At 40.5% G+C, this 14,024-nt stretch overlaps 3 protein-coding genes across 3 annotated transcripts; 2 read left to right on the forward strand and 1 right to left on the reverse strand.

Moving 5' to 3' along the window:
• Positions 1 to 1,652: 1,652 nt before the first annotated feature.
• polb (polymerase (DNA directed), beta) lies at positions 1,653 to 6,744 on the forward strand. The gene is made up of 14 exons (XM_037483463.2): positions 1,653 to 1,888; positions 2,177 to 2,234; positions 2,511 to 2,577; positions 3,210 to 3,284; positions 3,402 to 3,460; positions 3,922 to 3,971; positions 4,146 to 4,197; positions 4,320 to 4,374; positions 4,455 to 4,527; positions 4,615 to 4,685; positions 4,760 to 4,846; positions 5,253 to 5,320; positions 5,513 to 5,652; positions 5,781 to 6,744. Exons 1-14 carry the CDS (start codon positions 1,828 to 1,830, stop codon positions 5,873 to 5,875), a joined length of 1,011 nt encoding a protein of 336 aa, XP_037339360.1. The 5' UTR covers positions 1,653 to 1,827; the 3' UTR covers positions 5,876 to 6,744.
• Positions 6,745 to 7,988: 1,244 nt separating this feature from the next.
• dynll1 (dynein, light chain, LC8-type 1) lies at positions 7,989 to 9,964 on the forward strand. Its single transcript, XM_037483001.2, has 3 exons — positions 7,989 to 8,121; positions 8,831 to 8,969; positions 9,601 to 9,964. Exons 2-3 carry the CDS (start codon positions 8,838 to 8,840, stop codon positions 9,736 to 9,738), a joined length of 270 nt encoding a protein of 89 aa, XP_037338898.1. The 5' UTR covers positions 7,989 to 8,121; positions 8,831 to 8,837; the 3' UTR covers positions 9,739 to 9,964.
• A 272-nt stretch (positions 9,965 to 10,236) lies between these two features.
• Positions 10,237 to 12,633, reverse strand: rpl6 (ribosomal protein L6). The gene is made up of 6 exons (XM_037483000.2): positions 12,465 to 12,633; positions 12,290 to 12,388; positions 11,915 to 12,058; positions 10,789 to 10,837; positions 10,509 to 10,693; positions 10,237 to 10,418 (listed from the first exon to the last, which is right to left on the reverse strand). The coding sequence occupies exons 1-6, from the start codon at positions 12,609 to 12,611 to the stop codon at positions 10,266 to 10,268; spliced, it is 777 nt and encodes a 258-aa protein (XP_037338897.2). The 5' UTR covers positions 12,612 to 12,633; the 3' UTR covers positions 10,237 to 10,265.
• Between the last annotated feature and the right edge of the window lie 1,391 nt (positions 12,634 to 14,024).

Genomic DNA, 14,024 nt, shown 5'->3' on the forward strand with positions numbered 1-14,024 from the left:
GGTAATCATTTTACAATGGAATGCTAGAAGATTAATAGCAATGGGCCAGGAATTTAAGCATTTCATTAAAGAAACGGATGTCGCAGTATTGTGTGTCGAACCAGGAGGAGGATTTCCAAAATGGATATTCCAAAAAGCTAACTGGGATGAATTTCAAGAGGTAAGTGAGCTAATCATGATGAAGACTGACATTTGTGGAGACATAGAGGATATAAACAAGGAAGTGACTTCAGCAATCATTATGGCAGCAAGTGGAGCTATACCCAGGAGTAAAAAATGAGATGCAACAGAAACTTGTACTATGGTGGACAGAAGAGTGCTGTAAGGCAGTTAAAAACAGGAATAAACCATTTAGGCAGGTGAAAAGAAACCATAATATGCATCAGTTAATCCAGTATAAAAAGGCAAAAAAAGGCAGTAGTGAGAAGGACAGTATGACAAGCAAAGAGAAATAGCTGGACACAATTTTGTAATGAAATAGGAAGAACTACTCCTGTGGGAGAGCTATGGGGGATGATGAAAAGGATGGGGGCCGGAAGGTGATGAGGTTACCCAGTGTTGACAGCAGGAGAGGAAACAGCAGTCTCCAATAGGGAGAAGGCAGAAATTATGGCCACGACATTTGCAAAGATTCATGGTTCAGACAATATGTCAGAAGACGAAAGGAGGAGAACGGGAAGAATAATGAGTCAGCACCCAGATGAGTTAGAAAGGAGGGGGAAACAGGTGACTTAATGGATGAACCTTTTACCTTGGCAGAGATGGTGAGAGCAATAAACAGAGCAAGACCCACATCACCGGGGGAAGACCAGGTATGCTCCATTATGAAGCTGCTGCGACTTTATAACAGAGTAGTAACAGAGGACAGGAAGTTTCCGAGCACATGGCAGGCAGTATTAAACGTCAGCTAACGTTAGCTAACGTTAACTAGCGTTAGATAACGCTAACTAACGCTACAAACCAGAGAGCAGTTAAAGCAATCATTTGGAGTATTCCAGCATTTCATTGTGTTGAATTTAGAACCAAAATACAGCGAGTACAACGGACCCACAGTTGAGTTTTGTTACTCAGCAGGTGTTGCGGGTCACGTTACCATATCCTTGTATGGTGTTCATTTTTGACCAAAACGTGACAAAAAATTAAATTCTCGACCGGCCCAGAAGTGAAATGGCCCACTGGGAACCAGACATGTCAACCTTCCCGATTTTTCCGGGAGACTCCCGAATTTCAAAGCCCCTCCCGAAAATCTCCCGGACCGACCTTTCTCTCTCACCCGGACAACAATATTGCTACACCATCCGTCACTGGGCGCGCCGTTTCAGACCGAACAATAATAAAGTGCAAAGAAAACCGCTAGCACCCCCGTCGAGACCCACCGGTCCTTTCGAATATCTCCCGAATTCTGAGGTTTCAAGGTTGGAAAGTATGCTGGGAACTCTCCCGATTCTCCACCCCGGGCCTGTATATATATTTATCTTTATCCTTCTTTTTTAATTCATTGATTAATTTTTGTTAGGGGGGGGTACTTTGGGAGAAAGATAGCGATTATAGTGTTTGATCCACACTCCGGTGCAGAAAGTGGCGGTAATGCACCAATACAACGGATGCCAACTGCCATTAAATAAAACAAGAAGAAGAATCTTACGTCACAACGCCGGGGACGTATGACGCGTCACGCCCGCCCCACCCCCTTCAACGTTTCTTGGTCATTGTTTAGCCTGTACTAGCTAATGTGTTATTCAAGATTTCAGAGGTTTTCACTTTTCACGTATGCATGTTAAGTCGTTCAAGTTTATAAAGCATATTTAAGAGTTCACGAAAGAAACAATGAGCAAAAGGAAAGCGCCACAGGAGTCCCCAAATGAGGGAATAACGGACTTTCTTGTCGGTAAGTGCAGAAGAGAGACGACTGAGTGTGCGTTAGCTAGCAGCACCTAGCCTGACCCTCGGGTTCTATTGTGAAGTAACATTTTCAAATAACTACACAAGTTAATATCATTGAATGTTCATAATGTGTAAAAACCAATTGAGAATGTTATTTGGTCCACTAGGAAGTTTGCGAGTTTGACATTTAAATGCCTGCAGCATTCCGCTGAGTTGTCTGCTTCTTTCAATAGTGCTAACGCCTATGTGAAGTATGATATGAAGCCATGCGATATATTCCTTCTGCTTCCAGAGCTGGCCAATTATGAGAAAAACGTCAACAGGGCGATACACAAGTACAACGCTTACAGGTGAGCTCCAAAGACTCTTCATTGTTGTTGAGAACAGATGTATTAACGAACGTTACGTGCCTACTGGGTGGAAGATGTTGTCTGCCTCTGTCACCTGATTCGTCACACATTTGCAAACATATTGCTGAAAATGTTGAAAATGCATTCCATATCCATTGCAGCGATTACGATTGTATATGTGAGCACTACGTCACTGCCACGTATGAAGAAATACATAAAGGAACATGTTTTGTGAAGTGTAATTTAAATAGAATCTTTTGCCTATTCCCTGTCCAGGAAAGCAGCATCTACCATCTCCAAGTACCCAAACAAAATCAAAAATGGTGAAGAGGCCAAGAAACTGGTATGTACACCAGAATATGTTTTCAGTTGATGGACCAAAGCATTGTTGTGATTGAGTCCTAAATAGGTCATAATGCACTCTACAACAAATTTAACTTTATCTCCTGTAATTATCATACACATATTTTGGATACCTAATGTATGCTCATTCAATTCATTAAAGTCCAGGAGACTTTTTAGAAGAGTAGAGGTAGAGCGGACGGACACCAATACATTTTCCGTTGTGTAAATGAGATAAATAACATAAGGTTATTTAGTTTGTTTAATAAAATAACATGGGTAAACACTGTAATGATCATGGTTATCATTATAGAAGACAAAATGCTTGATTCCCAACATACGCATGATAATCCCACTGTAACAAAGTTAGTTGTTATGTAATTGGATTACATACATTACACTCTAAATCATTTTTCTCTGCGGATACAGAGAGCTGATTTGGTTTCAGCAGCTTCACTGACTGACTTACAGGAACCTGTAAAACTTTTTCTCTCTCCAGCTAATGTTGCTGTAGTAGTTTGCTATGCATGGCCTCTGCTGTGACCTTTGGCTGACAACAGCAGCACTCAAGACAACTAACATAACTGCAGCAGATCTCCCTGTTCATCAGCTTCTTTTTCCACATGTCAACAGGATGGTGTTGGAGCTAAAATAGCAGAAAAGATTGATGAGTTCCTACAAACTGGCACGCTTCGGAAACTGGAAAAGGTGAGTTTTGGGGAGTGTTAATGCATGATCCATGCCAAACTATAGTTATGTGTTTAATAGTAGCTCAATTGAAATGCATTACACAAACTGATTTGCTACTTGCATGTTTTCCTCTAGATCCGTAACGACGACACCAGCTCTTCTATCAATTTCCTCACCAGAGTCACTGGAATCGGGTATGTCACTGAGTAACTGGAGACCAGCGCATACATGTCAGTGGGACGTTGTTTAAAGAGCAAAGCAGGTTAAAGATGCCATGCCAATGATGTCAGGCAATATCAAGACAACAGGCCTTTTTATGTCAGGTTAATATTCCCAGACACCAAGGCTGAGTTCTTCTTTAATAGAGTCTCGATAGCAACGTCAGTATAGCGGTCTCAAGTGCTCTACTGTTCTGGCGAATGAGTGTCGACGCTTAACAGCAACATGAAAACGTTAGTCCCGCCCCTCACTCTGCACTTATTTGTCGATGGCGTTATAACTTTGCTGTTTCAATGTCACAATACCGGATAAATTAGTCGACTCAAACCTGGTGGAATCAAGGCCTGAGACTCAGCAGCAAAGGTTAAAGGTGTGTTTGTAGTTTCACTGCCTGTGCTTCTTGTAACAAACTGCGTCTCTTGGCTCTTGACTTCAGCCCTGCTGCAGCCAGGAAGTTTTTTGAAGAAGGAGTAAAGACATTAGAAGGTTTGTTAAGTTTCTTTATGGGAAGTGTTTTAAAAGAATGTTTACTCTTAATTTTGGCCCTTGGTTTTTCATATTTTATAATACACAGAGTATGTGCATGTTGAATACATGTGCGCAATGTAGACATAGCTCTGGTAAGATTGGATTTGAGATATGCTATTTAATACTTTTTAGATTTGAAAAAGATTGAGAGCAAGCTGAATCATCATCAACAGATCGGACTCAAGTAAGTTCAGCTGAATTAATGCTCTATTTTTTACTTAAATGTGTTCTTAATTTTGACCTAAATAAACTGATTGAATATCTTTTAAGTGACACATGCTTCAAGGATTATTTTGCCGCCCTCAGGTACTTTGAGGAATTTGAGAAAAGGATTCCGCGTGCTGAAATGGAACAGATGGAGGTGAAGATGAAGCCCTTCAGTCTTTCTCATCTTCTTCTTGGCTTTTTGTTGAGAGCTCTTTTCCATTGTGTTTTGTTCAGACTCTCATCCATGGAGAGTTGAAGAAGGTCGGTACAGAATATATTGGGACAATCTGTGGGAGCTACAGGAGAGGTAAAACGTTCCCCTTCAAGTTTGTGTTCTGTCAATGCAAATAGTTGAAACTCGTGTTGTGTTGATTCACATATTTGTCACTTCCAGGTGCAGCATCTAGTGGTGATATAGATATTTTGCTGACCCACCCGGACTACTCCTCAGAGAGTGAGAAGCAGGTAAGGCTCTGCTCTCCCATACGTCAGTTCGGCTTGTCATATACTTTTACGACTTATTCTTTTTACTTTTCCAGGCGAAGCTTCTCCATGCCGTGGTCGAGCATTTCGAGTCCATTGGGTTTGTGACCGACACCCTGTCCAAAGGAGACACTAAGTTCATGGTGAGATGAGTGCTTATCTATACCACATTTGCAATTTACATTACAAATCATTGATAATCACTCCTAGTGGAAGGCATAGTTTTTCTATTTTAGTTCTGGTGGTGGTGTTATTACTTATAATTGAAAGGTTTTTCTTCTGCTTTTGTATTTATTCTTATTGTTGTTTTTAAAATTTATTTTGCACAGTTGTCAGTATTACTTAAACACTGAATGATTACATTGTTGCTCATACATGTTCATGTTTTTTTTTTATTACTCTTCCCCTGGCACAAACAAATCCTTTGCTATGAATGAAGTTCTGTCTTGAGTTCTCGTTCAGCTTAATGTGTGTGATGCGGTGATTGGTAACAGTAACCATTCCATCACCTGTACAACTGTGACCTATGAGCTGGCTCTTGTTTTCAAGGGAGTCTGCCAGCTGCAGCGGAGTGATGAAGAAGAGGAGGAATACCTTCACAGGCGTATTGATATTAGGTGCACCACTTTCTATTGCTCATAGCTATGATCTTAAACACTGTTAATGCCCAGTACAATGTGAAACCGGCTCAGTTATGTACAATTGGTTAATCACAATGATGCAAAAATAGTCAAGATGCAACATTGTGTCTTCATTTCTTTCTTCAAACCGTTCCTGCTCATTGACTGTCCTTTCTCTGTGTCCCCAAGGTTAATCCCCAATGATCAGTACTATTGTGGAGTTCTCTACTTCACTGGAAGTGACATCTTCAATAAAAACATGAGAACTCATGCGCTAGAGAAGGGCTTCACTCTCAATGAGTACACCATACGGCCGCTCGGGGTCACTGGTGAGTCCCGGTCCTATAAGACCTGTTACCTTTATCAGCTCTATTCCAGGGTGTGGTCTCTTTTGGCTTCTGTCATTTGTGCTTTAAAGACTTGATATGAGCTGTTTCTCTTTGTGGGTCCTTTGTAGGTGTGGCCGGGGAGCCTCTGATTGTGGCTAGTGAGAGGGACATCTTTGAATACATCAACTACAAATACAGAGAGCCAAAAGAGCGCAGCCAGTGAAGGTTTTTCATGGAAGCTGCCATCTTCTTTCGAATGAGATCAGAAGCGTGCGTGCGTTAGTATACTATTCAACTCAATGTTATTGAAAATAAAACAACAATGTCATTTAAATGTATGTACTGTATTTTTTTATTTAGTGGAAATCTCCCCCCTTTTAATGACATTTGTACCTAAATGCAGACACCGCTGTATCTATAGAGATCAATTCTCCTTGGTTGCGGATAAATTTCATTTTTTAATTGACCACTAAGGGTTGTACTATAATCCCAATGATGGTAATAATCCCAAAAGAGGAGTAGTCTTAAAGTGGACTGTTTTATATTGCAGTTGTCATCCTACTGTCTGCTTTGAGCGTAGCTCCCGCTAACTTTGGCTGAGCTGAGCTGTTTTAATGGCTCCTTGTTTCTCTTCGAGTCAACACAACTGTCTTGTTACTTTAGTCCAAAAAAGTGTGTGTGTTTTAACTCTTCTTTTTCTCTTTCTCTTCTAATTTAAACTAAAATTTAAAGAAACCCGATAATTGGAACCGTATTTGTGGGTATGGGAACTAATTTGGGACATCAACGTTATTGTTTTGTTTTTTCAGTTACTGTTTGATATGTGAATGTGGCTGTTACATTGGTAGATGTCATGTATTTTTGTGGAAATGATAATGTGTGTCTAGAAGGTCAGGTCATTTTTTTGTACTTTTAGAAAGCGATATACAAGTTGACCAGGTCACTGAAGTACTGCTGCAGTGTACTGCTCATATACAGCTTAACCTGTAACACAACTTGAATATTAGGAGATTGATTCAGTTTAGTATGTGGATGGAAAATATTGCTGGAAATATTTAAGAAAAAATAAATAAATTGATAATTCAATGTCAATTTTCCTTTCTTTTAATTTTCACTGTTTTCTACAATTTAAGTGGGTTTATTGAGTTAATACAGATTGTGCCTGCTCATGAAATTGGGAAAAAAGCATTTGTAATGTGCCCGGTTACTTGTGGGCTCTATGGGGTAACAAGGAAGCTGATCCACACCTGGTCGGTGGGCAGTAATCGCCTTTATTGTGGTTTCAAACTTTGCTCTGCGCTCTCTCCCGGCAGTCCCTGTTCTGCCTTCTCTCCAGCACGCCAAATCGCCACTACTCTTCATTTTAAAGGGAGAGAAACAATTAAGGTCATACATTGCAATTGAGCCAAACCACACCACCACAGCGTTCTTTCTACATGTCACAATATATTTAGTTGTAATGCTTGGATGATGGATGCCGACCATGTTGTCAAATAAGTGTGTGGATTGCTAAACCTGGATTTATATAAGTAAATATAAGTAAATATGTTTTAGTTTGAAAGTATCATGTGCTACTGTGAAGTTATTTATGGTACAATATATACTGTCCCTGTTTTAATGCTGAATGTTAACATTTATGAGGATCTGTTTCGGAGACCGCTGTGAGTAGAGGAGTCATGTTTTGGGGATTTCTATCCACTTGTCCAATCCGTTCTTTTGAATGAGATATCATAGCAATATGTTTTTTTTTATCTGCCACAAATGTCAACTGGGACTCAAGATTTAATCAATTTTGGAATCTGGTGGTCAAAGGTCACTGCGCCCTCATGAAACCAGTGTTGCCATAAGACTGCATATAGGTATAGAGTATAGAGGTATGAGTATATTACAATTTAACACTGATGTTTATTATAAATTGATGACATGGTGGAAGGACATGGATAAAAACCCAATATAGACATGTGTTCAACCCCAGCACGTTATTTATAGTTTTTGACATGCTGTACTGTTATTTCTTTTATCTTTTTCATGGCATACACTACTGTATTTTTGCGTTTAGTTTGATATTTATAAAGGGACTCTCATAGTCAACTTTTATAATTCCATAGTAGGAAGGTTTTTTTGCATATTAAATAATCACAGACTTTTTTTAACAAACTAACATAGTAGGCGCGGACAATCTTGCTCATAACTTGCCCATCACAAGATATTTACATTGGTTCCCGGGCAACAAACGTATCGCAAGGCATGATGGTCCAAAATAAAATGCAGGCAGAAACACCCGAAAGATAGACGCGGATGTGCCAATCACAGCACCCTGTGCAATAATACCGGCCAATTGGAAGCCGTCTTGACAGCCGTCTTTCAGCCCAACACACCCACACTACTTTGGTCAACCAATTCGCGGGAGTTGTCACAGCTGGACCGGTCGTCTGTTTGAAACTAGATTAACACCATAAACGGGAGAAGGTAAAGTCAAGATTTTAGCATGTTTAAATTCGTGTGTGGGGTTTAAACTGGTGTCTTCCGTGGACGCTGTTTTTTTCCCCCTGACGGGCTGAATGAGCTCTTAACGGTAATAACCGGGCTTTCCAACGAGCGTGTCCTCACCGCCCAATATGTAATGTTAGCTAACGTAAGTGGCCTTTATCCAGATGGGCGGTAATGGGTTGTATGGCGAACCTTAATTAGTACAGTGTGAAACTGGGATTTGGTGTCTTGGCACCCAGCGTGATGAACCAGACTGGCTTCATCGCGGCATGCCAGCGTCCGATGGTTGAATAATGAGCTTTGCTTTCGCAGTTTTTCATGTGTCATCGGGTTCTTGCTGAAACCCTTGGGGTAATATTGAGACGATGATCTCAAATGTTGCGTATCCATAGAAACTACGAAGAGCGCGCATCCACGGAGCGTGTCGCTGGTGGAAGTTGTTATGTAACGTTAACACTTGTGAAAATGGACAGTTCAAATAGTATGCGTTAGTTATTATGTAACGTTAATGACAACGCCGTCACCAATCAACCCTACGGTTCCGTTAGTGAGTCGATGACTGTTCGGATGCTCAGGGGCTTTTGGATGTCTATTGTGTGTGTGTGCGTGCGTGCGTGCGTGTGTGTGTGCGTGTACTCCAATGCGTCTCTGCGAAGCATAAATCCTCCGCTGTGTTTTGGTTTCCCAGGGCAACCATGTCTGAGAGAAAGGCAGTGATCAAAAATGCCGACATGTCGGAGGACATGCAGCAGGACGCCGTTGAGTGTGCTACGCAGGCCCTGGAGAAGTACAACATCGAGAAAGACATAGCTGCATACATCAAAAAGGTAAATGTATCACCTCAACTAGTGATACCAGTGGCGTGAGGCTGCTCTGCACACACTGACCAGCCTCAGTGTGCATAATTGATCAATTCGTAAGAGTTTCCACTCTTCCAGTTCCTTCTGGAGTGACAGGTACAACAATCTAAGGCATGTTGACAAATTAGTTAATACAGTATTTTACAGCAATGATAAATCAAACTATATACTTGGTTTTATTTAAATTAAGTCACACAAAGAACCTCCACAAATGTTCCACTTAATTGTAATTTACCTGATCAATGCCTTTTTAAGGCACTATTTTAGAGCAATCCCAAAGTCCTTCTCACAATAAACCAGGTAACATGAGGGTTGCATAGTGAAAATGTGTATTTATACTCAACATCATCGCAAATTGACTAAAGTATTTTGGATTTGGTCAAAGTAACAATATTTAGTAGAACTTTGAGTATTACATGCTTGTTAGGCAAAGTATTCTGGTACGTTCTCCTAGCTATACCAATTAAATATTTGCAGGAAATAATTTTGCTAGTTAGTTGTGATGTAGCATTTAAATAGGAAACATGGTTTGTCTAGTGATGTTTACAATGCTAGATGTCCCAGCATAACACAACTATATATTTTTTTCCCCCTGCAGGAGTTTGACAAGAAATACAATCCAACCTGGCACTGCATTGTTGGGAGGAACTTTGGCAGCTACGTGACTCATGAGACCAAGCATTTCATCTACTTCTACTTGGGTCAGGTGGCCATTCTGCTGTTCAAGTCCGGCTGAGGGAATGCATTTCCTGCCCCCAGTTGACCATACAGTACTGACTGATTCAACAAAGGCACTTATCATTCCTTGGCAAGGGGCCGCTGCCTTTTTTCTGTGCTGCTTTCTACTTGTTCGGTTGAGGATGAAAATGTGGCCATGTTAAAGATTTAAAAACATTTGTTTGTGTTGTTACATTAGATGTCATTTTTTAAATTAAAACATAGCCGTTGAGCTGCCTGGGTAATGTTTGTCGTAATTTTATTGCACTGCTTCAGGATACTTTTACCATGAGAAATTTCCCACAATTTTCTGGAAGGCCAATATAGGGCAAAACATCTGGTAGGTCAGTTGGAGGGTTGATAGCAAGTTTCTTAATCTCAACTGCCTAAACAAAGACCTCAGAACCTGTTATACCTGAGGAATGGTGAGTTCATGGATTTCTGAATTAAATTTTAAGGCCATGCAAGATACCAGCTATTTAAATCCTTTAGTCACAAACCACACTAGAGACAGTAATATAGCTGGCACTCTTTATTACAACACATTTAGAAAACCAGCTTGTGTGGATAGACACCATTAGACAGGCAGAAGGAAGAGTGCAGGTAGCCTTTCAGTTGAGGTACTTTCTTGATGAGAGGCAGTAGCTGCCCATCGACAGCCTTCTGGTCCTCCTTCCTCTGCTCTGTCAGCTGGTACTTCTGCAGATGGCAAGGAGTCAAAACAAGTTAGTCAGGTATGAATAAGACTTGTTACCATTAATATTTAAGATAATATGCACATTAACTCACCTCCTTCTCTGTATCAAAGATCTCTCCCTCCTGGTGACGAGGTTTCCTGAGCTTCTTCTTTTTGAAGTAGGCATCGTTCAGAGTTTTGGGGATCTTCATACCAGAGATGTCAATTTTGGTGGTGGTAGCGATGGAAAACTTCTGGTGAGCCCTACGCAGAGGCACTCTGTTCAAAGCAAGAGGCCCTGCAAGTATAGGAGATGAAACCATTAGAGATGGAATACAGTAAACAATCATCTTGCTGCACGGATGGATGCATGATGTTGAACAGCATCCTTACCAGTGACAAGGAGAAGACCGCTGGCGAGCTGCTTCAGGAACACCACGCGCTAGACAACAAAAAAAGTTATCTTTAGGCCCAAGTTCTCCTAGTCAGGTTTTGCACAATAATGACTGCAGCATGTGTGCCAGGTTTATTATCCACAAACCACTCTGGTGCAACGGTATAGACAGAGGAAAAAACTGCTACTTTTCATCAAGAGCGCTCGCTGGCTGTCAGATTCCCACATTCAACATTTAGGTCAGCTAGTGCTCAGTGTGTGGGCATAGCAGCATGCCTTCATAACTTATCCACATAGCGTTTTTTGTGAGATTGCGAGGGTGAGAGATTAAAGATGTTTCACGCATGAATCTACACATTTTCATTAAAGCATAAAGGAAAGTAAAATAGCCGCAGATCCAGCGTGTTCTTTGGAGTCTGTAGAAAGTTGCACTGCACTACCATCATTTAGCCCAAGATTAATATTTGCCACTGGGCAACTATACTGATTTCAATTGCTGGTTAAACAATAAAATGAACAGAGTTTGAATGCGGTGATACCAAGCATTTTATGATTAGGATAGTTGATGAAAAATGTGTTTGGGGCATTCCTAGACGAGGATCACCCATCATGGTATAATAACTTGAGACAAGTTTGTATGCCGTTATTCAGAAACGAACCTTTTGAGTACTCTTCACAATAGAAACTTGCATTAGCAATACTGGATATAAACAATACTACATTAAGATCCTTTTCTGAAAAACAATCTTCCATGATACAAAAAATGAATGCAGGCTCAGTGTGAGTCTCATTTTGATTGAGAGGTTTGATTTCCATATGGATCAGATTCCCATGTCATAATCAATCCTCAAGATCTTTCCAACTCATGGAGATTATAGAGTCCTAGAAGCAAACTAAAAACCAACTATGGACACCAACATTACTTTGCACCATGGGGGAAACCAGATTTGGTTTATAATCTCATTAAATATTCACCTGTCCAAGCATTCCCAAAGAACTAGAACCATTGTGTTGCGCCTTTGAGACACTTTTAGTTTGCTGGCCACACTAGTGTGCTTTATAACCTGTGCCCTGTCTCCCAAACCATTAGAACCCTTGTCAACATGTGCTAGAAAATCTTGTCACCTTTCCACGATGGCGCCCAGTGAGCAGAATGAGGACAGTTCCTGGAGTGATGGAGCTGCGCAGCTTCCTCTTGTGCTGGCTGAAAGGTTTCTTTCCGTGGCTTTGGAGCTTACGGGGAACATCCTCTGTGGGGTAGTAGCGAGGCTGCAGGGAATATCATGTAACAATTTTAAATCCAGTACGCCATTGAGTCATCGGCCAATAGACAGGTTTTTACATAAAATCACCAAAGGCCATTCATGCTCAAAATAATCACAATAGTAGACTTACAATACACAATATAGCTATTCGGAAATCTGTTTTAATCAACTTCTGCATAATGACATTTACAACAAGGTGAAAAAACATTTAATAAGTCAAGAATTGCAAAATTACCATCTTGCGCAGTTTGACAACACGGGTGCCTCCATTCTTGTCTCCTCCAATAACCTTGACAACAGTTGCCTTAGGTCTTGTCTTGATCTTTTTCTCCACCTGAAACAAATTGAATAATATGAAGTAAAGAACATTTTATTAATAAATTGGTGTGTTCCAACAGATCGGCCCATACCTTGGTCTCCGTGATCTTGGACTTGCGCTTGTACATTGCCCTGCGGGCGTACATGGCAGACCGGGAGTAACGGCCGATGCCCCGGGCCAGAACCGGGTTACGGCTCCCGTGCTTCTTCTTGACTGCTTTTTTGTCTCCCTCTGCCATCTGACACAAAAATATAAGATTCACAGAATTGTCAAAGCATGTCATTTGAAGTCATTCACTTACCAATAAATAACCAATATTATTCCAGGTTTGGTTTCTGTATTCTAGCATGGTTGTGAATCAGGTTAACGTTACAGACTGGCTAATGTCTACGCAGTACTTAAAAGAAAACAGTGCCCCTAGATATTACGTACTAAAAGGTGAGTAAAACAACTTGACAAGATTGACATTAACTGACTTATTCTGTATTGTGCGTTTGACTTGAGTGCTAAATCCCACAGGCATCACCTGTGCACAACAAGCATGAACGGCAACATAGCTCAGAAGGGTCGCTTAACACGTTTACAAAGCAACCGTAGTCCCAAAACTACAATTTAAAGAGTCTATTTTAAGGTGAGACTGTAATATGTGGTAGTGGAATTGTACGGCGAAACAGCACCCGTAGCGAAAAAATACACGTTTCTAGAAGTAGGCTAGCTAGCGAACAGCATGAAGGCTAGCCCGCGGCCTAGGACTCCAGAACTAGCAAACTATGAATTACTACAGAAACGCGACCTACAAATCCGAGCCATAACCATGGTTAGCGGATTACCATAATACAATACGTCGTTTGATGATAGTTTGAGGACGATCGGTCAATTCGTTAATGCAGATGAATACCGATTTTATTCAGTCAGAAATATGAACGCTGGGTTGTCTTACCGTTGCACGAAAAAAAGAGCGACATCCGGGGATGTGACGTATATATGGACGCAGAATGATGACGTTTACGTAATTGCGTCGCGTTTCGAGGAAGTGCTTGTCCTTCTCCATGTATTTCCCCTTAATTTCTACCGTATATTTGATATAAAATCAATAATGCTATTTCTTTCAATAAATCGTATTTTTTGTTTTATTAATAGTGTTTTGTCTACTGATTCAAATAATGAAATAATTATTGCTTGCACAGAGCTTCTAAATAAATAAAAAATACATAAAGAGCAACAAACAATTTTCCAAACGTCGTACATTTCTTAAACCTCTCTCTGTAACATGAAGGCAAAGGCAACGTTTTTTTATTATTAATTATTAGTATACACCTAAACGCTGTACAGCCTTTCTATCCCTCTTGTTGAGCATGTGCTAATTTAACACACAGCTCAAGATAGCCAAATCTCTATATAAGGTCTTTACCTTCTTCCGCATCTTACAGTTGTATTTGTTCTATATTCCCTTAAGAAAGTTGATCGGGTGGTTTGTGGTTCCTTGTTGAAACGTTCACTGCCAATTGTGTGCTGGGTATTTAAAACCGCTTACATTTCTTAGGAATTTTACTTTATTTAGTGGTTGTAATACCAATGATCTATGTTTTTTATCTGTTTGTTGATAAAATGTCCTCTATAATCTGCTTGTTTGTGTAAACATTTTGTTGTA

This window comes from Pungitius pungitius, chromosome 5 (assembly GCF_949316345.1).
Source record: "Pungitius pungitius chromosome 5, fPunPun2.1, whole genome shotgun sequence".
In the NCBI taxonomy this organism is placed as follows: domain Eukaryota; kingdom Metazoa; phylum Chordata; class Actinopteri; order Perciformes; family Gasterosteidae; genus Pungitius; species Pungitius pungitius.